The following is a 26,541-nucleotide window of genomic DNA, read 5'->3' as shown; positions in this document are numbered from 1 at the left end:
GATTATTATGTGGCGAGGGGACTTTTTTTTTGTGTCCAGCCTATTCGGTGTTCTATAAGCTTCTTGTATCTTCATAGGTATTTCTTTCTTTAGGTTAGGAAAGTTTTCTTCTATGATTTTGTTGAATATATTTTCTGTGCCTTTGAGTTGGTATTCTTCTCCTTCTTCTATCCCTATTATTCTTAGGTTTGGTCTTTTCATGGTGTCCCAAATTTCCTGGACGTTTTGTGTTACGACTTTTTTGTCTTTAGTGTTTTCTTTGACTGACGAATCTATTTTCTCTATCGTGTCTTCAGTGTCAGAGATTCTCTGTTCCATCTCTTGCAATCGGTTGGTTATGCTTGTTTCTGTAGTTCCTTTTCATTTAGTCAGGATTTATATTTCCAGCATTCCCTCAGCATGTGTTTTCTTTATTGTCTCAAATTCATTTTTCAGATCTTGGAATGTTTCTTTCATCTGTTTAATTGCTTTTTCTTGGCTTGATTTGTTTTCTTCCCATTTTTTTGTTCGTTTTTTCTTCCATTTCTTTAAGGGAGTTTTTTATTTCCTCTTTAATGGAGTTTTTCATTTCCTCTTTAAGGGAAGTTTTTATTTCCTCTTTAAGGGAGTTTTTTATTTCCTCTTTAAGGAAAGTTTTTATTTCCTCTTTAAGGTAGTTTTTCATTTCCTCTTTAAGGAAAGTTTTTATTTCCTCTTTGAGGGAATGTTTTATTTCTTCTTTAAGGGCCTCTATCATCTTCTTAAAGTCATTTTTAGGGTTGATTTCTTCTGTTTCTTCTATCATGGTATGTTTAGGTCTTGCAGGTGTAGAATCAGGTTCTGATGTTGCCATATAGGTCTTTATGTTTTTGCCTGTATTTTTGCACTGGCGTCTACTCATCTCTTTCTCTGTGCAGTGCAGGTGGTGTCTGTGTCTGAGAGTGCCTCTCTTGTTCTAATTTTTAGTCTTGGTTTAGTAGGGGTTCTTGGTTAAATTGGTGCTATTGGGCTATTTCTTCAGGGGCAGCTGATTTCAATCAGTGAATTATATACTTATGATTCTGGTGATCTGGTTTGGTGGCTGGGTAGCACCTTCTTCTGTGTTCCCAGGTCACGTTTTGTTCATTTGTCAACTCCTCAGCTGATCTTGTTTCTTCAGACTTTAAACTGTGGGCATCTGAATCCTCTCCCAGATGGGTTTCAGCTGAGCAGGGTAGTCTCACCAACACCTCCAAGTTGTTGGGTTTCACAGGATCAGCAGCTGGGCCCTGGGTTGTCCTCAGACGGAGTGTTCAGATTCGTTCTGGTTCCCACCCACAGAGATAGCTTCTTCCCCAGGTGTTGGGGTTAGGGGCGTCCCTGTTCCAAGCTGCATCTGCTTGTCTCCGTCCCTGGGCCTGTCTACCTCTGCGGTCCGCCGCCGGGCCTGTATGTCCCTGTCAGCTGCTGCTGGGTCTGTCTGCCTCTGGGGGCCGCCACCGGGCCTGTATGTCTCTGCCGGCTGCCGCCGGGACTGAATGTCCCTGTCAGCCGCCGCTGCCAGGCCCGTCTACCTCAGTGGTCCGCCGCTGGGCCCGTCTACCTCTGTGGGCCGCCGCTGGGCCTGAATGTCCCTGTTGGCCGCTGCTGCCAGGCCCGTCTACCTCTGTGGGCCACCCCTGCGGGCCTACCTGCGTCTGCTTGTCTCCGTTTATTTGTGTTTTGCCATGAGTGTCAGCTGTGAGCTGCCATGTGGGTGATGGAAATTGAACCTGGGTCCTCCGGAAGAGCAGTCAGTGCTTTTTTTTTTTTTTTTTTTTTTTTTTAAAGATTTATTTATTTATTATGTATACAGAAGAGGGCACCAGATCTCATTACAGATGGTTGTAAGCTACCATGTGGGTGCTGGGAATTGAACTCAGGACCTCTGGAAGAGCAGTCGGTGCTCTTATCCTCTGAGCCATCTCTCCAGCCCCAAGAATAAATTTTTTAATGATGTAAAATATAATTCTAAAAAAAAAAACAAAAAAAAAAAACAATAGTTGGCTAACGACTCCTGAAAGGAGAATTAGTCTCTTCCATGGACAAACACCCTAACTGATTCTGCAACACAAAATAATCACATACTCTATACAGGGAGACATCCCATTTCCTTCTCTAGGCTCTACAGTGAATTTCTCATGACTTCCCCATTCAGACCTTTTTCTCATCCATGCTTTCTCAGTCATGTTCATGGCTACTCTATTCACAACAGCTAGGAATGGAAAGAATTTTAATGTCCTTAAACTGATGAATGGATAATGAAAATGTAGCACATACACACATGCAACATGACATCACTCAGCAGGTTGCATTTATCTACGTGTGTGTGTGTGTGTGTGTGTGTGTGTGTGTGTGTGTGTGTGCAGGACAATAATAATTTTAGAAAGAGGCTATCAGTTTGAGAGGTAATGGAGAGGACTGGGATACTTAGGAAGGTGAAGTCATTAGAGGGGACCAAGGAAGGAAAAGGAAGGGTGAAGTGATATAGTTTATTATTTTAATCAACATATAACATGCAGTTTAAAAAATATGTAACTTCAGAACTGGAGAGAGTGTGCAGTGGTTAAAGTGTTTCTTGCTCTGCATTAGAATTAAAAGTTCAGTTTCTAGAGCCCACCCACATCACGTGGTCACAACTGCCTATTATTCCAGCTCCAGGGAATCTGACATCTTATTTAAGCCACCTCAAGCACCTGCACAGAAATTTAAAGTAATTAGAAATAAAATATCTATTATTTCAATGGGGACATGAATAAACATCGAAATATATGACAAAATGAACATACAATTTGCATGTGAAAGTCAGGAGAAAGAATGTGAAAACTATTGCATTAGTTTAGATGGGAATCCCCATACACCAAGCACAGTAATTCTGTAGAGAGCATCAGCAGCAGAACATCAATCAGAGGAACATCAGAGTTTGAAATCAAAGTGGGTGTGTTATTACAGTTAGACACTAACAAATTAAAAGTAATGACCGCATCTTTCAAGATCTCTGGGATGCTGCTATTCAGATATTGTACTTGTTAACTTTCTGTTTCTGTGATAAAACACCATGGCCAGAAGCATCTTACAGAAGGAAGAGTGTATTTGAACTTCTAGTTCCAAAGGCATAAGTGTCTATCATGGAGGGGAGAGTTAACTTGCTAGTGACAGACACGGGAGCAAGAAAAGGAGAATCTGTCTCAGCCACAGGCAGGAATCAGAAAGCGAACATAGTGGGCAGAGACGGTCAACAGTCAAGGCCTGCCTCCAGGGACAGATGTCCTCTATCAAGGCTCCAGCTCCCAAACTTACTGCAACCACCTCACACAGGACTACCACCTGGGACCAGGTGTTCAAATACCTGAACCTGTGTGGAACATTCTCACTAAAAGCACTGCAGAGACCAAATATAAAGATCTGACATTGAAGATATCGTGGAGCTACTCAGGGCACAGAAAACATGTTCTATGAAATAAGAGCAGAAGGTCCCCATATCAAGGCAAATATATGGGCCCTACTGTAGAGAAGACATTTAGAACCACAACAGCTATAACATCTCCTCAGTGTGTTTTAATCATGTTAAAAGCACCTGCCACCACTCCTGGGCTCACAAAAAGTATAGCTTAAAGCTTTTCACTGCATTGAAAATTCCAAAAACACAGAACCAAAAGCACCCAGAGAGAAGCTTCGAGAAGCTCCCCTTTCCTACAAAAGCAAGCCCATCCATGACCTCTCAGTGGAAAAAAAAAAGGCAAGAAAATATTTTAGAATGAAGAATTACAACTGCCCCCCCCCCACACACAAAACAACTGCGAAGCAAGGTTACTGTTGGAAATAAAGGAATTCTTCAACTTTAAAGAAGAGACAAAGACCTTGCAGGATAAACATAGATTAAAGCCTAAGGAGACCGCCATGCTTACATTGCACATGCGCAGTGAGCACTATTTGCTTCCTGGGCTGTCAGTTGTCCCCGAGGAAGACCCTGCATGCTTTTGTTTATCAGTGTTGCTTGGCAACAGCTGTTCCCTAACTGTCAGCTTCTGTTTGCCTGATCAAACTGGAGCTTATCATTTCTGGGACTCACAGAGTTACGCTCTGGTTGGTAGACGGCCGGTGGTTAAAAGTTCATATTTCTTCTTTAGTGCTGAGCTGACAAAAAGGAGGCCACAGTGATGTTCTCCACCCTGAGGAAGTTCTTCTGCTTTAAGAAAGAGCCAAAAACTCCCTTGGGGTTTTGTGATGGCCCGAGCAGCGGAAAGGGGAGATTGTCCTGTTGTGACTGTGGGACCGAGGATAGGTACCAACAGCCTTATGACCCAGAAAATAAATTTCATGAAGCTGTGTGTCAAGGAAGGATCAAAATGGTGCTGAAGCTCCTTTCTAAGAAGAAGTTTGACGTAAATGACAAGGATAAAAGGGGACGGTGAGAACACTTGGAAACTAAGGATGAAGGGCCACAAGGAAATTGGGTGATGGGAGAATCCTGTTTCCTAGCTCCTAGGACAAGAGGGGTGGCACCTGTGATCACAGAGAGGTCCAGTGTCCAGGTCATCTTCTGGAGCAGGAGAAGCACAAGACCAAATCTTCAGAAGGTTTACCGTCTCCCTATAGAGAGCTCACCTCTAGAGCTTTTTATTGAATATGCGATAGAAAAACGTAACAAAATATAAAGAAATGGGATTTAATTTCAATGTACACAAACACAATGCTGTATAAATTGTAGAAAGTGCAGAATTTAGGTCATGTTCCTCATAATGTGTCTCCTGTAAGCCCCTTGAAACACACGAGGGGCCAGGCACCTCCCCTAAGGACCTCCAAATGCCAGGCTCCACCCACAGAACTCTTTTACTGCCCTAAGGGCTGGACCCTGCCCCCTCCCTAGAGTAAAAAGTTCAACCTCTGGACTTGAAAGCCCACCATTCTCCACCCTGGAAAGCTTCACTCTGAAAAGTTCCACCGCCCCTCCCCAGGAAACTCTATAAGCCCTGCCTTCTGCTCAGTTCTTCGCTGTTTCTGGCCCAAGCAGAGGCAGCCACCCTCCTGGGTTTTTTTTTTTTTTTTTTTTTTTTTTTTCCCTCCCAAAAATCTCTTGTGAGAGGTTTGTTTTATGATGCGACTTTGTAGTATTTCTTGGCTCCTGACTACCAGGATACCTTCCCATACGAGCTGTAATGCTTACCTTTTCTTTCACCTAAAATTGTGCAAGCACAATTCAATGTGAATTTTATATGAATGTGTACTAATGTTTATATTCCTTACTGAAGAATAATACAAAAAAATCTAAACTTGAAAGATGGCTGTGTGCTCATTTCTTGTTATTTCTCACTAGTGTCCTAGGGATGTCATTCTCACATCTCCTTAGATTTCTTATATTATTTCTCTTAAGCTTCACTCAGTACTTCATGTCATTCTGAGGGGTTATTCAATGCTGCCTTGATCAGCCACAGCTTCCATAGCACCGTTTTCTGACAAGCTCCAGGTTATCTGCAAGTTACTTCCAACATCTTTAGTTATTCCTGGTAGAGGCAAATAAAGCTTGCTGGGAGTTTCACAACTTCCAGAGCAGCAAATATCTTGCTTTTCCAATGCGGGCCCAACTCAAGGTGTCCTAAATCTCACTTGTGAAATTGCTATTAGATATTGACATTAGGCATAGCAAAAATCTGATTTTCATATATCCTATGAATTTAACTATTGTTAAGAATGAGCCACACTTACTTATTTGAACCCCAAGTTTCCTTTGGCTTAAATTCCTTAAAATCAAAGCAAAGCTTCTTGTGCATTTAGATTTTGTTACTAGTTATCCATAGTACTTTCATAGCTAGCATTTTTTTTTAAAACTTCAGTGTAAAGACTAGAAATGTCATGAGTATATGTCACATCTCAGTCTAAGACACCATGGATTGCACCATGACATTCTACTTGGTGTATTAAGAATTGCTTTTAAGTATTGACAACAATTATACATTATGAGTTGTAAATGATTTTCCAATTTTGAATGAGTTAAAATGTGAAAAAAACAGAATCTTAATCTGGGTATTGAGTCACATCTACAATCCCAGCTACCTGGAGGCTGATGCACCAGGAGCATAAATTTAAACCAGACCATGTTTCAAGTTTTGAAGATATTATCTTAGACTCTGTGAAATATATAGTCCTTAATATATTTTCAAAATAGATACAATGGGACTAACATTGACTTGGAATGTATTTGTTACATAGTTAACATTAATAATTTAAATGTCTAGCAGATGTTTAGCTGTTGTTCAAGAATATTTTCTGAGTCATTGCAGAGGTTCTTATTGATGCATCCTAATTTGACAGGAAAGTAGTACTCCTTTTAAGACCCATTTTATGGACTAGGAAATCACAACACAGAAAGGCTGAGAAGTAGTTGGTTGGTAATGGAGCCTAGAGCAGGATGCAAATTCATTAGCAGTTCAATCCAATAGTCATGTTCTTTCTGTTCAAAATGGCTGCTCTTGGCTACCTAGCTACAAGAGCTGCAGGTTTTATTCATGCTACCACAAAAGCTCTGTATAGTAAATTTTTCTAATATATTAAATAATAAGAGCAAACATACAATTTTAGAAACAATTAAAGATTGGCTTGTGGATCAGAGATCTTAAACATTATATAATATTTGCAAATACATGAGTGACTGTGTATGTTGGCATAATGCCCTACAGTTTCACTAAAAATACCTCTCATTTCCACAGAACCGCACTCCACTTCGCCTGTTTTTATGGTCACCTGCATCTGGTTTATTTCCTCTTACATAATGAATGCGACGTAAATGAACTTGATGATCAAAAGTCCACACCACTAATGAAGGTAGGTCAAAGTCTTCAATTTCAGGAATGAATTTTATATAAATGGTTCAAATGAAAGCAAAATTAATGTCACTTAAATATAAATCATGGTGAAGGGGGCAGATAGGGGGACATTTATGCTGAATTCTTTGAATGGATGATGTTTTCCTTTTCACAATATCCACAGGCTGTACAAAGCTGGGAGACAAAAATTGTTTCTGTTCTCCTTGATAACGACGCAAATCCCAATATTAAAGATTCCAAGGGAGAAACAGCATTACATCATGCAGTATATGTAGACAAGCCTGATATTGTTACCATTCTTCTTAAATTTGGGGGAAATATTGAAGAAACTACAAAGGTAAAGATTTTGCACATTGAATTCCTGAGTATTTGAAAACTATGTGCTTTAACAATGTCGTATGTAGGGCCAATTTTCCATGTTTAGGAGCTCAAGTATTTCTTGACTGGCACTTTGAAATAATTTGACTGGTACTCATTTGAACATTGATACTTTGTTACTGTTTGTTTTCTAACCCATTGGGTCCCATTTGTGCAGCCCATATACTATATGGCCATTCACTGGAGCATGATCAGCCTACCAGGGGCCACACCTTTAAATAAGAATGACTATCCCCTTCAAGCAGCTATCAACTGTCAATATGTCCTCATCAAGGAGCAGAACTTCATGCCAAATTCCTGTCTCTATACTGAATTTTGTGTCGCCTGAGCTTGCACAGTTCTTGAGAATGTTTTCACAATGACTATGACTTCATATGTATCTCTGCTCTGTTGTGCCAAGAGGCACTGTTTCTTTGTGGTCATCCAGTTCCTCTGGCTCTTGCAGACTTTCCCCTGACCTTCTGCAGTGACCTCTGAGACTTGAGAAGAGGGTTATATCAACGAGGACAGAAAGATGGGTGGGTAAAGAAGTGGGTTGGATTTGGGAAGTAGTTGAGGAAACCAGGTGATCAAAATACACTGTATGGAGCTCTCCAAAAATGATTTTAAATGGGGAAGAAAATAAATGTTGACTTATTGAAATATTAGAGAAATATTGTTTTATGCATCCATGGAAAATATTTGTAAAGACGTTTATTGGACTTATAGTTCCAGATTACTGTATATTATTGGAAAAATCACAGAGGCAGGATCTTAAGACATCGATTCATGTCTTATGTAGCCTCAAGAGGGCTAGAAATTAATGAATCCATGCTGCCTGTTTGCTTAATACTTAACTAGCCCTCCAAAATCTTACACAGTTCTATTCCCACACTGGGCTATGGTGCCAAGCACAATGGATTGGGTCCACCTCATCAATTAACCGTCAAGATAACTTCCCACAGCCACATCTATCTGTCAAACTGATGTAGACAATACCTCAACTAAAACCCTCTTTCTAAGTCACTCTAAGTTGGTGTTGTTGGTAGTTAAAAATAATCACCACAATGACTTTACTACATTTGACAGTCTGTTACAATATGGTAGATTGCACTACCAATGTTGGAGTTGCACGCATACCAATGGACATGTTTGCATGAGGCAAAGGTTAAAATTTTAATAAATAAAGGGCTAGGGAGACAGTGAAGTCTGTCTCCACAAATATATATACCCTCCACAAATCCAGTGCACACCCAATCTCCAGGAGAATTAAAAAACAAAACAAAACCTGACTTTCTCCCGATCTTAAGAAATCAAATCCTATCTCCATTGAGGCCACTAGATTGAACAGTTTCCTACAGGGCGCACTTCCGCCATCTACCATCCAAGTGTGTTTTATTTACTCACAAACCAGAGCAGCATCTCCTCACTTCACCTGCTTTGCCTATACAAGTGTTTGAGTCTACTACTCTTATTTCTTAGTGCTTTTGATATAAATTCAGGATGTCTGAAGATTAGTTTACTTCCTGGTCAGCTCTCATAGCATCCTCTCACTTTGTATGAGAGCTAGTCCTTGAAGAAGAATCTAGAATCCTTGGGTTAGTTCCAGCTTGACTCCTTTCAGCCCTTTGTCTAAAATAGGAGGTGTCTTTAGCAACAAGATCTACATTCAAGTGATAGGAGGCAACCAAGAGCAGGGGCAAAAGCTTATATTGTTTGGGAAATCTCTGGGAGTCCCAATAACTCCAGAGAAGGGTCCCCTTGCCTGGCACTGGTTATTTCATTAGTTATGGGTTTGGGGGAAGCTTTTTCTCCCCTTGTGGTATAACTGTATATATACTACAATAGATGGTTTTAATCTCCCTGATAATGATAATCCTAGCTTTTTCTCCCCTTGTGGCATAACTGTATATATACTACAATATATGGTTTTAATCTCACTGATAATGATAATCCTAAAACCATGATAGACTTTGAGTATTTAGGTTCTTAAGTAGAATCTCACTATTTAGCGCAGACTAAGCAGAATTTCACTATTTAGCTCAAACTAACCTAGAAGCCATGATCCTCCTGCAACACCCTTCATTCTCTTGATGGAATTACACTAAACACTCAATTACACAGATCTGTATGCACTACCTTTAGTACACTACAGTCACTCAGTAATGTGAACTTAGACACAAAGCTGATAGAATTCAGCAGGTAGAGAGTATAACAGAAATCCACTACTGGTCAAAATTCAGAGAGTAAATGTCCATGGGAGCCTAGCCACAATTGAAGCATGATCCTAATTGTCTTTTAATAAAAACCCGGAGAGTCAGATATGGGGGTAAAAGCTGAAAGATCAGAGAAGCAAAGGAGCAGTCACAGCCACCTCTTAGCTCTCTGACTCTTTAGACCAAAAAAGGCCAAGCTTCTGTTTCCACCCTGCCTTATCACTTCCTCTCTCCTCCTAGCCATATCACTTCCTGTCTCCTATCTGTACAGACCTCCAGACCTCTATAGTTAACTAGTGCTAGCTCCACCCTCTGATCTTCAGGCAAGCTTTATTTGTTAGAGCACAAACCAAATATCACAGCATTTCCTCTTTTTGTCTAAAATAAAAAGAGGCTTTAACTAACATAGGAAAACTATATACAATAAGTACAATAACTATATACAAATATATAGGCAATAATTACATCAACAATGTCTAGTCCATTAACATTTGACAAATTCAGAGAAAATAACCCCAATGTCCAGACATAAATACACAGTGAATGAGAAAGAGAGAGACAGAGACAGAGAAATTACCAACATCAAATGGAATTAGTAGGTTGTACATACACACATATGTATGTGGCAGTAATAAAGAAAAGGTCATGAATTTGAGAGCATGAGGGGAAACAGGAGGAATTGGAGAAGTGGTGGGGTAGAAATTATGTAAACACTCATGTAGGAACTTACCAAACAATTTAAATTAAACACATTTTTAAAAATCATGTTTTAGGCTTTCTAAACTATAAGACAGTTTTCATTTTATAAAAAGACAGAATCCATTTCAAGGTAAGCAATCAAAGTTTCTCTGAGTTCTCACTTATTTTGAGTCCATTTTGTCAGTGACCTATTTGGAGCAGGAGCCTGACATTGTTTCCTCAACACAGAATCAGGCAGAGCTTCCCCTGCATCCTCAGGAAACTTTCATGTCATCACTAGGCTCTGATGATTGTGTCTCTTAAGCAATGTCTGCTCTTGCTAATGTTTGCCCCACAGAAGATTTGCCAAACATTATTTCAGAAAACATTTTTCAAATCCTGGACAATTCCACAATTTTGTCATAATTCTTATTTTTAATTTTTATTTATTCTTTTTATACAATACATCCCAACCACAACTTCTTTTCCCTCTACACCTCCAAGTCCCCCCTTCCCCTGCCCTCTCCACCAGATCCACACCCACCAACCACCGCCGCCACCCCGGCCACCACCCTATTGTCCCACCCGTCTGTCCCCAGAAAAGAACAGGTCTCTCAAGGACATCAACCAAACACAGCACAAAAAATACCATAAGACCAGTCACAAAACCTCACATCAAGATTGGGAAAGGCAACCCAATAGAAGCCAAAGTGTTCCAAGAACATGCAAAAGAGTCACACACACCCCCACACACACTCCCACTGTCAGGAATTCGCCCAAAACACAAAGCCAACAGCCATAACATATATGCCTTGGACCTAGCACAGACCCATGCAGGCTCTGTGATTGCTGCTTCAGTCTCTGTGAGCCCCCATGAGCCCTGCTTAATTGATTTCCTTGGGCCTTGCTCTCCCTGTATCCTCAACTCTTCTGGTCTCCCATAATTCCTCCTCCCCCTCTTCTGTAGGGTTCCCCAAGCTCGGGGGAAGGGCCCAATAGAGACCTCCACCATGGGCTATCTGCCTAAGGTTTGGCTGTGGTTTTTGATATCCTCTCTGATCAGCTGCCAAGATAACCTCTCTGATGATGTCTGGGCTAGGCACCGATCTCTGAGTATAGCAGAATTAGGAATCATTTCATTGATTGTGTGTGTGTAGGGGGGGTAGGGGTGGGTCAGTTGTGTTTGGTTCTACCCTAGGTGTCTGAGCTATCCAGCTTCTGGTTTCTGGTCATCTAGGCCATGTCAGACATGGGCTCCCTCTTATTGCTTGGGTCTCAAATTTTACCTGTCATTGGTTGGCCACTCCCACATGTTCTCTGCCACCACTGCCCCAGCGCATCTTGTAGGCAGGACAGATTGTAAGTCAAAGAGTTTGTGGCTGCATTGGTGTCATACTTCTTAATCAAATTCCTCTGTTGGGAAATGGTGCATCTGCCACGTGTCTTTTGAAATGCAGGAGAACTTCCAACATAGTGAAGAAAATTTAGCTCATCCATGTAAAGAAAGGATTGAAAAACCTTTGCTACTGTGTTTTCATTTGAGTCTCTTGAGATACTTTCAGGAAACGTTCATTTGATGGGAACAGTAACAGGACTCCAAAATACCGTGATAAATGCTGTGACAGGAACCAGTGGTTCATGAGACAAAAGTGTTCCTCATGAGTTTTGGAGAGGACTAGAAGCCTTGTGACAGCTATAGGTAGGGTTGGAGCTTTGGAAACATGAGAAGGCACAGTGGGCTGAAGAGAGAAGACTACTGGTCTCTAGTCTATGGTAAACATTATGTTCACAGGGCTAGCTATATTGTTTTCAGTCCAGTTATGGAATAGGCAGTATTGTGAATCATTCACTGATATCATTACAGGATGGATTCACCCCTCTGCTGCTAGCACTCCGAGAAAGGAAACTCCTCATGTCAGAACATTTAATAGCTCATGGTGCAAACATTTATGCATGTGATGATTTTCGAAGGTACTGTGTTCAACTTTTTAAAACACTACTTGTGGTCTAGAATAGTAAAAATCACCCAGATAAAAAATAATATGAGAATATACTAGATATATCAACAAAATATCAGTTATAATAAAAACATCCTTTTTATGAAATGATTATAGCAAAGAACAATATATAGTCAGGTTCATATTCCCTATGACAATGAATGTTTTTTTCTTACTTAGAATTTTATTTTGTCTGTCATATAATCTTATATTAGCTGATAGATTTCATATTAGTGTTTTTGAAAAACACTAATTGAACACTATTAATTCAATTACTAATTCATCATTAAATTCTTAGTAGCTTTATATTTTAATTTCTTCTAGAATGTATAAAAATTAAACCATAGGTTAGATGACTCTTTGCTTTAAGTTTCTTCCTTTGAATAATACTTAAAAATCTGAACTCCTAGCATTCAAGATGCTTAAGTATGGTTAGTAAATGGTCAATGCTACACACACAGGCCATACATTTAATTAGCAAAATATATTAAATTCACTGTTAAAGTAATTTAATGGTCTCTGTCATTCTAGAACAACACTCATGTATGCAGTTAAATGGGATTCTGAAGATATTGTTGAGATTTTACTGAAGAAAGATGTTGATTACTCCTTAAAGGATATCTTTGGATGGAACGCACTGCAGTATGCCATGGCAGGAAAGCGCAAAGTGTAAGTATACACATTAAGATACTAATGAGCCCTGAATTTAGGCACAAATTATTTACAAACGTATTTTCCACCAGGCGAGGCTTCATTATTTAAATACTTTTGGAATGGAGGTATTTTAGTCAAGTCCATCTGCCATGAAGCAAGCAGAAGGATAGATTAGTCAGAAGTAGCAATGAGTGCAGCAGATTTTTATCTCAGGGCTGATTTATGTCATGGTGATGGTGGGATTCACACCCAGGGACCTGATTGTACTGGGCATATGTTCTACTATTGAGTGCCACCCCAGCCTCTTTTTCTATACCTTTAAGATCTTTACCTTTGAAGATCCCAGCATCCTCCATTTAATTCCAGTATAACAGTCATGCACGGTATAGAGTTTTATTTTTTGAATTACTTCTTTGAGTCTCAAAGTTTGTAGTTTAACAGAAAATCCTATTACTTTCCTCTGGGAAATATTTTGTCCATCCTACTCCCTGAGTGCCCAACAATGTAACAAGTTCCCTAAGTCCTAGGAAGTCGAATCTCTTACGGATGTCAGATAGACGTGGCAGACATGATGAACCAAGCAATCATTTGTTCATGAGAATTTGATGTGATGAAGCCTGTCCTTCAGTCTGGTGCTGATTAACTTTGACTATCAGACTACACCTCCTGATTGTCATCTGAGTCTTTATCATAATGGTCATGGAGTCTTGAGAGCTAGTGCATATGCCCATGTGTTTGTAAATTCAAAATTTTCCCATTACAATAGTACTGTACTCTGGCAGCCCAGACTCTAAAATGTCCCTACAATCATTGCTAGGCAACTGAATTTGACCCTGTATTCGAAGCATTCCAGTATCGTAGAAGATCATCACAGTAAGAGACTTTGGAGAAGTCTCTTGTCTGCCATGAAATGTGGATATACTAAGTTATTACATGGATCCAAACATTTGCAGAAATAAGCCAGAGATGCTTTTTTCCTTTGTTCGTAGTAATCTGTATGCAAAGGTTCCTTGCATCATCCTCTGTAGCACAGACTGTGGTTGTGTCAATCTCTATCACCTTTCTCAGGGAAGGTGACAGGACATGATTAGTCTACCAAGTGCCTTTTCCATATTGAGGATCATTTCTCAAGACACTTTTGAGTCTGTGCCTCAAGAATTCAGAATATTTTCCAAATTTACCCCAGAAGGAAGAAACTGAGTACAGTTCTCTGAATCTAAATTCTATTAACCGTATTTAATAGCTAAGTCCCATGACATCTCATTAGTACGCTTATGCATGTATTAAAAATGATTCTGTCTTCTGTGTCAGTTGAGGATTAGCATGGAGACTCAGGATCAATATGACAAAACTCAGCTACCTTAGTATTTCATTGTTGAGTAATGGAAGAACAGCAATAGACCAAACAATGTCTTGGCATTCATTAGTGTTCTTACCTGAGGCTAACTCTTTGTTTCACTGATAACAATATCTTAGATTTGTAGCATTTGAAAATTTGCCCATTGATGAAATACACAGTGGTTTGCATTTGGGATTCTAACCAGTTCAAGATTGAGAAGAAAATTATATACTGATTTACTACTTCTGTGCATAATTTTAGGTGGTGAAATTTTCATAGCAATTTGGTGTACTCAAGTAGTAGATTCTGAGATTTGGAGCTTAAGAGAAACACTGTCTCAGAACAAGGAGACATAGGAATCCTTCTACTATCAGGGTACCTTCTATCCTGTCAAGATAATCTGGATGGTTTGAACTGTGTTGCCATTGACTGGACATTTCACTTTATCCTTTCCTTCTTCAGTGAGAAACTATAAAAAGGTTTAGAGCTTATGAACTTGAAAGGTATAGCAATATGTTCTGGCAAAATCTCTGACACTTTTTAATACTCAAGAATTTAATATATTGATAAATGTTTTCCTATCAATATTAAAATAATAACTTTACTACTACCATTTCTGTACATGGAAGAAAGAGTATAATTTTGGACTATGAGGAATCACTATTCTCAAGTCAACACAGTGTCTTCGTAGGTAAGTCTTCTTCAGTTTCATTCTCCATAGTCCTTCCTTAGAAAGATTGGAGTAAGAATGTTCTGATTTTCTGTAATAGAATATCATTTGGGAATGTGCCCATGAATGGTATAGCGGGATTTTAGGGTACATCTATTCCCAGGTTCCAGAAGAACTGCCGCACTGCGTTCCCTAGTGGCTGTACAAGTTTGCACTCCCACCACCAGTGGATGAGGGTTCCCCTTACCCTACATCCTCAATGAGGAGTTTTAATTTTTTAAATACATTTTAATTGAAATATAATCACATCACTTCCCCCTATTCTTTCCTTTCTCTAGCCCCCCGCCTCAGCAATTTTAAAAACCAAGTGTCTATTGAAGTAAAAATTATTTAAGAAATTAGTTGGATAAAACTGAGTTGTCTAAAGTGTATCAGTTTTGCTCTGGAAATGTATACTTGGATCTAAAAATATTTTTAAATTAGCATGTTGAGATGACAAGCCTTCTGCCTTTGTCTAGCCCCCAGAACAGTTAGTGTTCTGAATAAGTTTTTCTTTCAGAAAATGTTAACATGTTGTATATGTCCTTAATAGTCATCACCCTACACTGTATTAAAATTCTTTACTTTTCTAATTTATTCTGTTTTATGTGTGAGTTTTCGCTTTGCATGTATGTATGGATACCATGTGCACATCTGGTGCTTGTGGGAATGAGAAGATGGAGTTATAGATGACTGTAAAACACACATACGTTCTGGGAACTGAACCCAGGTCCTCTCCAAGAGCAACAAGTGCTCTTAACTTCTTTTCAGCCACCCCTACATATTATACTTCTGTTAAGAATGCACTTTTACTTCATATTAATAATGAATAATGAAAAATGCACTTTTACTTCACATTAATAATGAATGCATTGCAATAAGTGACCATGATTGCTTTTTTAGAGATGTCACTGAAAGCATGATTTGTATCAGTAGACCAAAACCCAATATTTACTCATTTTCTGATTTCCTTTCCTATAATTTAAATGATTTTTTCATTTTATACACTTTAATTAAAGTATAATAAAGTCACTTTCCCTTTTCCCTTTCTTCCCTCCATTACCTCCACACTCCAGCTTCTTCCATGTCCTCCCCAGTCTCAAATTGATAGTCTCTTTTTCCCTTATAATTATTGTTAAAAAACTGGCATGCATGCACATGCCCATGTTTATGTATGTATGTATGTATGTATAACTACAACCTACTGAGTTCAGTTTTATTGTTGTGTTTATAAGGTTTCAGTACTGACTACAGTTTCATTGGACAACCAATTAGGGGACTCATCCCTGAGCGATACTAACTCTCCCTGTCTTAGCAGTCATTAGTTTCCTACAGTTCCTTACCCGGAAGCATGATCCTCTGAAAGCCCCTCACCTCTTCTTTGTTAGCATGTCTTTTAAGATTGCCTTTGTTCAGATCTTGTTTACACAGCCATTTCTATGAGAGATTGTTTCACAGCAGACTTCCAGACTCTTAGTCTTTCTAACTGCCTCTTCTGTGATGTTCCCTGAGCCATAGATGCTGGAGTTGTGATGTAGATAAATCCATTAGGATGGGGCTCCATGATTTCTGTTGATCTCTGCTTTGTGTCTTCTTATAGATTGTGGTGATGGTCTCTGTGTGCTATAAAGAGACACTCCTTTGATGAGAGGATCTGTTGATCATGTTTGTCTTTAAAAATCATCTCTTAGATTCTCTGTATTCATTGATTCTCTGTAGTGCTTTCTTTATTTCTAGTTCATTCATCTTTGCTTTAATTTTTATTTACTATTTCTTGCCATCTACTGCTTGAGGTTTGGTAGCTGTTTTTCCAAATTCGTGAATGGCATCATTAAGTCATTTATTTTTCATCATGACTTTTCAATGTAGGCACTTAGGTCTATGAACTGCCCTCTTAGAACTGTCACAGACGTTTTGTTGTGTTGTGTTTCTATTTTCATTCAGTTGAGGATTGTTTTTCTTTCTTGATTTCCTCTTTGATCCACTCAATAGTTGTTTAATCTCCATGAGTTTATATGCATACTACAGTTTTATTTGCCTTCAACTTTAAGTTTTATTTTACAATAGTCAGATAGGATACAAGGCATTATTTCAACTTTCTGTATTTGTTAAGGTTTTCTGTGTGTACCAGCATAAGCTCTACTTTAGAGGAGCTTCTGTGTGCTTCTGAGTAGACTATCTTTTTGGGAGTTTAGGTGGAATAATATAAATATCTGTTAGGTCTATTTAATGATATTTAATTCTGTGGCTCTTTGTTGATTTTTTTGGCCATATGACCTATCTATTGGGAACATTGTGGTTTTGAAATCACCTCCTTTTATTGGGTTTGTGTTCATCTATGCCTTTAATTCTATCAAGTTTACTCTTATGAAGTTAGATGCACCAGAGTTTGGTGCATATATGTTAAGTAGCGTAATATTTTCTTGATTAATTAATACTTTGAGTAGTATGAAGTGCCTTTCTTTGTCTCTTCTGATTTATTTTAGTTTGAAATCTATTTAGTCAGATATTAGGATGGCAATACCTGTTTTCTTCCTGATTCTATTTGCTTAGAATACTTTTTCCATCTTTTCATTGTAAGGTAGTGCCTAAAATTAAAATTAAGATGTAGATGTAACCAACCGTCTTATTAAATAAGAAACACAGAACCAATGCAAAGAAGAAAGCCAAGAGGTCAGAGCTAAGAGCTAAAACCTTACCCTTCCTCCTGCGGTGGTCCTACCTCTCTGAACCAGAGCTACTTCCTGTGTTAAAGTCTTTATATAGTTTCTGTTCTGTCTTCTCATTGGTTGTAAACCCAACCACATGACCGCCTTGTCACGGCCTGTCATTATAGACCTCCAGGTCTTCTATGGTTGGTATTGAGATTAAAGGTGTATGTATCCAATGCTGGCTGTATCCCTGAACACACAGAGACTTACCTAGCTCTGCCTACCAAGTATTGGGATTACAAGCATACACCATCACTGCCCTGCTTTCCTATGGCTTGCTAATAGCTCTGACCCCCAGGCAACTTTATTTATTAACATACAAATAACATTTTAATACAAATAAAATATCACCATATTAAGATAATTTTTTTTTTTTTTTAGGAAACAGATGGTTGAATTTTGTTTCCTAATCCATATAGGAAGCCTTTGTATTTTGCTTGGAGTGTTGAGGTGACTACTATTTGAAATTGTTATTGAAAGTTGTGTGTAGATTGCAGTCTTTTTTTTTTTTTTTTTGCTATTTTGTGTTGTTAGCTGTCTTTTGTATTTCATTAAATTATAGCTTTGTTTTCATTCTAAAAGTCTTTAGTTACATTTATTCTTCTCTTCAGTTAAAAGTATTTCATTCAGTATTCTGCTTAGAGTTTTTGTTTGATATCATAGTTTAGATTGTTTTATGTAAAGACTTTCTCTTTCAACCTATGCAGACAGATTTGCTGGACACAGGAGTATTGGTTGACATGCACAGTCTTCTAGTATGTGAAGTATATTGCTCCAGACTCAGAAATCAGCTGTTATTCTGATGATTTTTCATTTCTAAGTGACTTATGTGTTTCCTTTTCTTGCAGGTTTCAATATTTTCCCTTTCCTGTATATTTAGTATATTGTATCACTACCATGTGCTTTGTGGTGTTTCTTTTCAGGTCTTGTCTAGTTGGGGTTCTGATTGCTTCTTGTATCTTTATGTGTGCATCTTTCCTTACTTGGATAAAGTTTTCTCCTGTGATCTTGTTAAAAATCTGGTCTATGCTATTGACCTAGAATTATTCTCTCCCATCTATGCCTATAATTCAAAGATTTGATTCCTGTATAGGCCTTTGCTGTGCTTTTTTATTTTTTCATATTATTTGTTCATTTTGTCTAGATCTTCTCCTTTATCTTCCTTTCCTGATATTCTATCTTTTTGTCTGATTTCTTATATTGGTAAGGCTTTCCTCTGTGCTTTATAATTGGATATTGAAATTTTCAAATTGTATCTTTATTTTAGACATTGATCTTGAGCTAGACCTTTGGGTATGCAGATGGTCCCAATGGGAAATGGTTGGATATGGGAAGGGGAAGAAGTGGCTTACCCAGCAAAGGTGGCTCACAAACAGAGGGTTCACAGCCTCAGTTCTAGAATAGACTTGTGAGTTTGCAGAGAAAGTTGAGAAGCAACATCCTCAGCAAAGATAACTAGGAAACATAGATGTCATGCCTCCTTCAGATTGAAAACAAGGCATGTGGGTTTGGAGATAGAAGAAGCGGGGAGTGGGATGGGAAATAGAAGAGTCTTACCCAACAAAGGTTACTGTCTTAGTTAAAGTTTCTATTGCTGTGATGAAACACCATGACCAAAAAGCAAGTTTGGAAGGAAAGGGTTTGATGGCTTACACTTCCAGATCATAGTCCATCAGCTGGAGCTGATGCAGAGGACATGGAGGGGAGCTGCTTACTGGCTTGCTTCACATGGCTTGCTCAGGCTGCTTTGTTAAAGAAAACAGGACCACCAGTACAAGAGTGGCCACACTCACAATGGGCTGGGTCCTTCCCCGTTGATCACTAGGTGAGAAAATGCTTTATAGCTGGGTCTCATAGAGGCTTTTCCTCAACTGAGGCTCCTTTCTCTCTAATTACTTTAGCTTGTGTCAAGTTGGCACAGAAAACCAGCCAGCACCGTGAAGATACTTTCTCAAGAGTAATGCCAATAGGATATCACTGTGTATTGTCTTTTGTGTTTTATATAAAAGGAAAACTACTTTTCTAACCCAATAGAAAGAACTTTAGTGATTTATCAAGTGAAATGTATGCACATACCTAGGTATGCACATATAATTTCATAACAATCCATCTTCCATAGCAATTTTCTCTAACCTTGTCTTCGAGGTGAATACTTTTAAACTTTTGCATATGAGCAGCGTGCAGAGTGGATGTGTACTGAAGGAGGTGAACTTACCCATGGTTATTTCCAAAGGTAGCAACAATAGCAATTGAGCTTCTACCTTATTACATCATAAGTAAGAATGAGAATTACAGCCATATATAAAAGAGCTCATGACCATCTAACCCCAGAGGCGATCAGGGAGGTGAGGAGCATTGATTTTGCCTTTCCTCTTTCCTGATTCCTTACAAGTCTTTATGAGAAACATTGTCCTGAACGGTTTCCATCATCTTATGGGTGATCGAAAGGTACAATGCTTATTGACTCAGGTTCTCTCTGATAGGTTGTTTCATCCTTACCTGAACAAATGCAGTTGTATTCTTGGAGAAGGTTTGGTGTGTGTGTGTGTGTGTGTGTGTGTGTGTGTGTGTGTGTGTGTGTGTGTGTGTTATTCTGTCTTCAAATAGATCCTAGTATCATCATTTAAGACAAACTACTCTCTTTGCTGGTTAGTTATGGTCAGTACTGATTCTGGCAATGGTACTCTTCCATCAGTCTGATAATTCATTTCAGATTATAGTCACTGTACATGGTCACTTACTTTTAGGTATCAAATGCTGATAATTTCTTTCATTCTTTTATTCAATAAATTCAAAGAAGATGAAGATTCTTGATCATTTGCCAATAGCATAGTTATTATTTACCCTAGAAGCTTCTTCAAGTATAAGTATTATATTTTTTGTAGAGTAATATCATCTACTGAAATATGTCTTACTATTGCTTCAATCACAGGAAATCAGCTCGGAGACATCTCTCAATCAGGGTAGGATTTTGGAGTGTTTAAGAATGAATGTTAAGTTATAATTTGAACCAGGGGAAAGAAGCTAGTGTCTACTGGATGTATTCTTGACTGTATTCCATGTGATTCACTTAATGTACTTTATGTATTAGTATAATCATATGTATTTAAGCATTTATATCATTGTAATTAAGTGTCTTACTAGTTTAGCAACTGTCACCCAAAGAGTTTGATTAATTCCAAGTGGCCAGTTCATGAATTAAAGGTCAGCCTGTGCATTTTCTTGTTCCTCTAACTACACTGAGATGGTCCCATATAGAAAGCCAGTTTTTGTTATGTGCCACCTCTAGGTTAGAGTTTTCCTGAGAAACCTAGCTGTAGCTCAATAGTTTGTCTGAGTCTTTTGGCAGTTGCTGTTACTCAGCACATTGGTACATCAGACTACCATCAAAAATGGGAGGGAAAAACCTCACTTAACTGTGTGCACAGTGTCATAGGTTTGAAATGAACAAGATGAGAGAAATCTTGGATTTATTTTATTAGAATTGTACTGCATGTGCACATACACCATGATATGTGTATCATGTTTAGCAACTATTTAAAGAGCATTATTAATTTATTCTCAGATTTGTTTTCTCTTTAAACTTCCCAAGTAAAGGAAGGATTTCTTTTTTTTATCAAGTTTTTGTTTCCCTATGACATCAGGCTTCTTGAAATTTTAATGTACATTTTACTTTTCTTCAAGTTTCTTTACGTATAGTTTAGAATTTTTATTAGCTAAATATCGCTTCTTGTTTTTAACTCATGAATCTCAGATCTAAAAATTTTGAGTTTTAAAAAAAATATATATATATCCCGGGCACAGCAAACTAGATTCAACATCCTAGGTAATGGTGGTTCTGATGAAACACCCAAAGCTAAAAGACAGTGTTCTGTGGAGATGAAAATATAAAAGGCCCAATTTGGATGCACATGTTCATTAACTAGAGGACTGGGTATCTTCCCTGCTCGCCAGTGTTTGAGTGCTTCAGTAGGAGAATAGGGCAGTGAGTCAAGTGTCCCAAGTGGAAGAGAACAAGAAAGACATCACCAAGTGAGCTCAGTGGCAGATGATTAGAATGGCTTTAACAGGGGAAGGGCAATCTTAAAGGAGCACCAAGGTGGTCGACAGGACTAAGAGTTTGGGCTTACAATGAAAGACAGTAAAGCTATTTGTAAGGACACAGGATATTGATCTTCTATAACTAGATGTTAAAATAGGGCTGAAAGTAATTTGTAAAATATGTTGCCTTTTGTGGTTAATTGTAAGAAATGACAAATTCCAGGATTCTGTTGAAATTACTTGAGCCACAGTGAAGTCTTTATAGAAAACAGAAATGTGTCACAGAGGATAGGCTAGAGAATGTTCAGTACCAAGAATGGGAAGGAACAATGAAATTTGTCTGTGACCCAGGGCAACTGCTTCCTTTCTTGTGTATCTTTTCCCAAGTCATATCTATCCTTTTCAGATTCAAATGCGCAACATCTTCCTAGAAAGTAGTAACATGTACAGGCTTGGGGCTGGTACTGCTCCCCCTCCATTTACCTTATTTGCCTGAAGCAGGGAGCTAGCTGCTACTCAGGTTCTTTGAGCCCATACTTTCAGGAATCTTCACCTTGCTGGGATGGATATTTAAAGACTGGAGAGCATCAATGAAGACTGCAGAAGAGGGAGCAAGGAGTGGTATCCTATAGAAGGAAGACGTCTAGAGAATGTAGAGGGAAACAGAGGCAAAAGCACAAGGGATCTGCTTTTCCAGAAGTCTCTGACGTCGACTGGGCACATGAAGGTTTTTAAGTGTTTGGTGGTAGTTGAATAAGCCTGAGCCAATTAAGAAGCATAACTGAATAATTTACATTGTAATGTTTGACCCTCCCTGAGAAGAGCATTCCTAACAGTAATTACACATTTATATATTCATTTATAAATTTAGTATTCAAGCATTTTAAAAGGTTTTTTTAATTACTTTATTAGCTATTTGGATGAATGAATGTGATGGTTTCCTTTCAATGTCTTTTTTTTCATTCTAAAGAATGAAGGCTATCATTTATACAGTTTGGTGTTTTATGCATAGAGAATAGAATAGAGACACTATATCCTTCTACCTTCTTTCAGTCTATCATTTTATTTAAATTTATGTTGAAAGTTTATGTGAACAATTGATAGTAATTTGGGTGCAATCATCAGGACAGACAATTTTCAAGACAAATGATTTTCAGGTTCCACCAAATTATTGATTGATAGTATTTAATGTGGAACTATGTATGAATTAGCAAGTACAGAGATTGGGAAAAGTGGAAGCAGAAAGTAACAACTGAAATAATTTTATAAACCAAACATTTAATAACAATATAAAGAAAAACCATTTGCTATTCAAATAACTAACCCTTCAGAATATTTTATAGACTACTACTCACCTGTTCTGTTGTGTGTCTTTGCTTGAAAGATATGACTTTAAGTCGGAGTCATTGATTTCTATGTGTTCAAGAACTGGAGAAGCTAATTTTGAAACTCAGGTAATCAGAGCCTTTTTGAGAAAATTCCTGGGCTGAATTTGTTCTTTGTGGTGTTTGAACTGTTAAAATATGGCAGTTGTCAAAATGTCATAATTTTTGATAGACAGTTGTTAGATAAAAACTTTTTTATAAAATTATGACAATTTTAATGTCTTTACTGAGAAAATACTAAAACATGGTAATTATTTTAATGTCATGAAAGCCAAAAGTGAGGTAAAAAATAAGTAATCACAGGGAAGTTATAGTTATATAATTTTACTGCAGAGGAAATTTGAAATTTGGGATTATTTGGATAAGTAAACCTCATATGTTTTCTTTTATTCCGAATAGTATGACTTTCATAATTTTCATGCTTCTCTAAATATATAGACTAGCCTATTATTTATGTTAATCAATGTATCTAACCAATAGCTTACATTTCAAAACAATGTATCCTAGAGTATAGAATTTAGAATTAGTTTTTAAAAGTTTTTTACTTATGATCTAAGTTTTTAAAAGAACTTTTTATGTCTTAATACTCTATTTAGAAAAATATTTAAAGTCATTAAAAACTTAGAAATTCAAAATCTTTCTCTTAAAATTAGTATAATAATAGATTTGAATTACTTTGTTCTAATAATATGTTGGAGCCAGGCATCATGGCACACACTCTTAATCCCAAAACTTGGGAAACAGAGGCAGGTGGAACTCTCCATGAGTTCAAGGCCAGCCTGGTTATAATGAGTTCCATCTTGCCCAGCAAAGAATGTATAATGAGATACAAAATGAATATTTTTAAGGCTCTTCATATAGTTGTACAAATTTGTACTTCCTTCATCCCTGAATAAGTGTCCCCTTTTCCCCACATCCTCACCAGCATGAGCTCTCATTTGTTTTATTGTCTTGACCATTTTGACTTAGGTAAAATAAAAATTCAAAGTGGCTTTGATTTACATTTCCCTGATAACTAAGGATATTGAGCATTTCTTTCTTTCTTTCTTTCTCTTTCTTTCTTTCTTTCTTTCTTTCTTTCTTTCTTTCTTTCTTTCTTTCTTTCTTTCTTTCTTTCTTGATTTCTTTCTTTCTTTCTTTCTTTCTTTTTTGTTTTTTTCGAGACAGGGTTTCTCTGTGTAGCTTTGCGCCTTTCCTGGAACTCACTTGGTAGTCCAGGCTGGCCTCGAACTCACAGAGATCCGCCTGGCTCTGCCTCCCGAGTGCTGGGATTAAAGGCGTGTGCCACCACCGCCCGGCACATTGAGCATTTCTTGAAGTGTTTCTCAATCATTTGTTTCATCTTTTGAGAACTCTCTGCTTAGTTCTGTACCAAATTTTTTAAATGGGTTATTTGTTTTCTTGATATTCAGTTTTGTAAGATGAATTGCTAAACAGTCTTATTAATAAAAACCCGAGGGCCAGATATTGCAGTGAAGAATTGAGAGATCAGAGGAATAGGAAAAGCCACAGCCGACCTTACCTCACCAATACCTCAATCTCCAAACAGACCTGCTTCCTGTATACTCACGCCTATATGCCTTTCTGTTCTGCCATCTCATTTTTTCTCTCCGCCCAGCTACATCACTTCCTCTTCCTGCCCAGTTCTGTCACTTCTGTCTGTACAGACCTCCAGACCTTTATGGTTAATGCTGGGATTAAAGGTATATACCACCATGCCTGGCTCTGTTCCCACTGTGGCCTTGAATTCACAGAGATCCAGACAGACCTCTGCCTTTGAGTGATAGGGTTAAAGGCATGTGCTACCATTGCCTGACTTCTATGTTTACTATAGTGGCTGGCTTTTCCCTCTGATCCTCTGATAAACTTTATTGGGGTACACAGATAAAATATCACCACACAGTTTTAGTTCTTTGTATGTTATAGATGCTAATCCTCTATCAGATGTATAATTGGCAAAAGTCTATTCCATTCTGCATGCTACCACTTGGTTTAATTGATGCTGTCCTTTGCTTTGCATAGGCTTTTCAACTTCATGAGGTCCCATTTATTAATTGTTGGTCTTAATGCCTGTACTATTGATATCTGGTTCAAAAATCCCTTGCCTGTGACAAGGAATTCAATACGATTTTGGACTTTTTCTTCTATCAGAGTCAGGGTTTCTGGTCTTAAGTTGAGGTCCTTGATTTATTTGGAGTTGAGATGTTTGCAGGATGATACATAGGGATCTATTTAACTCTTCTACACACAGCCATCTAGTTTGATCTGAACCATTTGTTGAGGATACTGTGGTGACACAGAATTCTTCAACACCATAGGCTATGGCCAAGGCTACTGGCCACACTCCACAACCTAATAGGAAGGTCCTCTTGCTGAAGACAACACTTACATATGTCATCAAACATAGAGGAGTTGGGCTGGTGCCAATCCTGAAGCTTCACTCCTGTTGACTAATATTCATAGTACTGGATGGGTGGTATACTTCATACTGCCAGAAGAGAAATGTGACAATCAATATCACCAGCTACAAGTGCGGTGACCTACAACAATGACCTGCCTACAACATATATTGGTCCCATGGTAGCACAAATAACCAACCACTTTTGATTAGATATAGGCACTAGATGAGATGGAATACATACTTGGCACTGCTAAAAGGTCCAAGAACATGTGACTAGACCGTTAAAGGAATATGGGGGGGGGGGAAACAGTCCTAAAGACATATTACTATACCCATAGATCAGTGCCTTGTCCAATCAGAGAAGTTTCTTCTTGCAATAGATGGGAATCAGCATAGATATCCACACCTGGACAATATGCAGAGAGTTAGATACTTTGGAGCAGTCCATCACAAATGGGATGTCTTCATCAAATCTTCCCCCTAAAGTTTAGGGTCTATGTAAAAGAGGAGGCAGAATGATTTTTTAGAGCCAGTGGTTATGGATAAGTCCAAGGAAACAGTGTTCCGCAGCCACTTGGACCCAAGTAAACACATAGAGGCTTATATTATTTACAAACTGTATGGCCTATGCCTATGGTAGGCTTCCTACTAACTAGCCTTTATATCTTAAATTGACCCATTTCTATTGATCTATGTTTTACCATGTGTTCTGTGGCATACTGGTCTGCTGGCATGTTGTTCCTTGGGTGGTAGGCTGGCATCTCCCCAGACTCTGCCTTTCTTTTTCCTGTCTCTCTCCTTGGATTTCCTGCCTGCCTCTAAGCTGCCTTGCCATAGGCCAATGCAGCTTTATTTATCAACCAATCAGAGCAACATATATTCACAGCATACAGAAAGACATACCACAGCACTTCCCCCTTTCTGTCTAATCAAAAAGGAAGGTTTTAAGCTTAATATAGTAAAACAAAAACAGTTAAGTAAGAATTACAGTATAACCAATCCAATTGCATTTGACAAAGTTAGTGAAAATAATTATCTATCTTATCTTGGTGAGTCTAAAATTCTGTATCTAATTTATCTTTTATTACAACTAAAGAAAATTATAACTATCTAGTCTTCAACTCCATCAAAGACCCAAGAAGGATATAATATTACCTAAGTAAACAGGAAGTGCATTGTAAGCAACTTCCAAAAGTCTAGAATGACAGAGACATCTGGCTGCCTAGAACGTC

The 26,541-nt window shown here is 38.2% G+C and overlaps 2 protein-coding genes across 3 annotated transcripts in view; both read left to right on the top strand.

Annotated features, from left to right (window-relative positions):
* Positions 1–3,989: 3,989 nt before the first annotated feature.
* On the top strand, positions 3,990–21,264 carry LOC114705767 (putative ankyrin repeat domain-containing protein 19). Its single transcript, XM_037206380.1, has 7 exons — positions 3,990–4,408; positions 6,705–6,819; positions 6,985–7,158; positions 11,937–12,043; positions 12,601–12,738; positions 14,692–14,753; positions 20,415–21,264. The coding sequence occupies exons 1-7, from the start codon at positions 4,158–4,160 to the stop codon at positions 20,447–20,449; spliced, it is 882 nt and encodes a 293-aa protein (XP_037062275.1). The 5' UTR covers positions 3,990–4,157; the 3' UTR covers positions 20,450–21,264.
* The window catches only part of LOC114705766, a 29,769-nt gene continuing 24,459 nt past the window's right edge, over positions 21,232–26,541 (top strand). The window contains exon 1 of one of the 2 annotated variants that reach the window (XM_028887833.2): positions 21,232–22,977. In XM_028887833.2, coding sequence (XP_028743666.1) covers positions 22,939–22,977 — 39 coding nt within the window. In that variant the 5' untranslated portion in view covers positions 21,232–22,938. The remainder of the gene's footprint in view (positions 22,978–26,541) is intronic. The other variant, XM_037206381.1, reaches the window with a different exon arrangement.

Source organism: Peromyscus leucopus, chromosome 5 (assembly GCF_004664715.2).
Source record: "Peromyscus leucopus breed LL Stock chromosome 5, UCI_PerLeu_2.1, whole genome shotgun sequence".
NCBI classification, from domain to species: domain Eukaryota; kingdom Metazoa; phylum Chordata; class Mammalia; order Rodentia; family Cricetidae; genus Peromyscus; species Peromyscus leucopus.
Note: the sequence above shows the minus strand (reverse complement) of the source record. Positions and strands in the feature narration are given on the sequence as shown.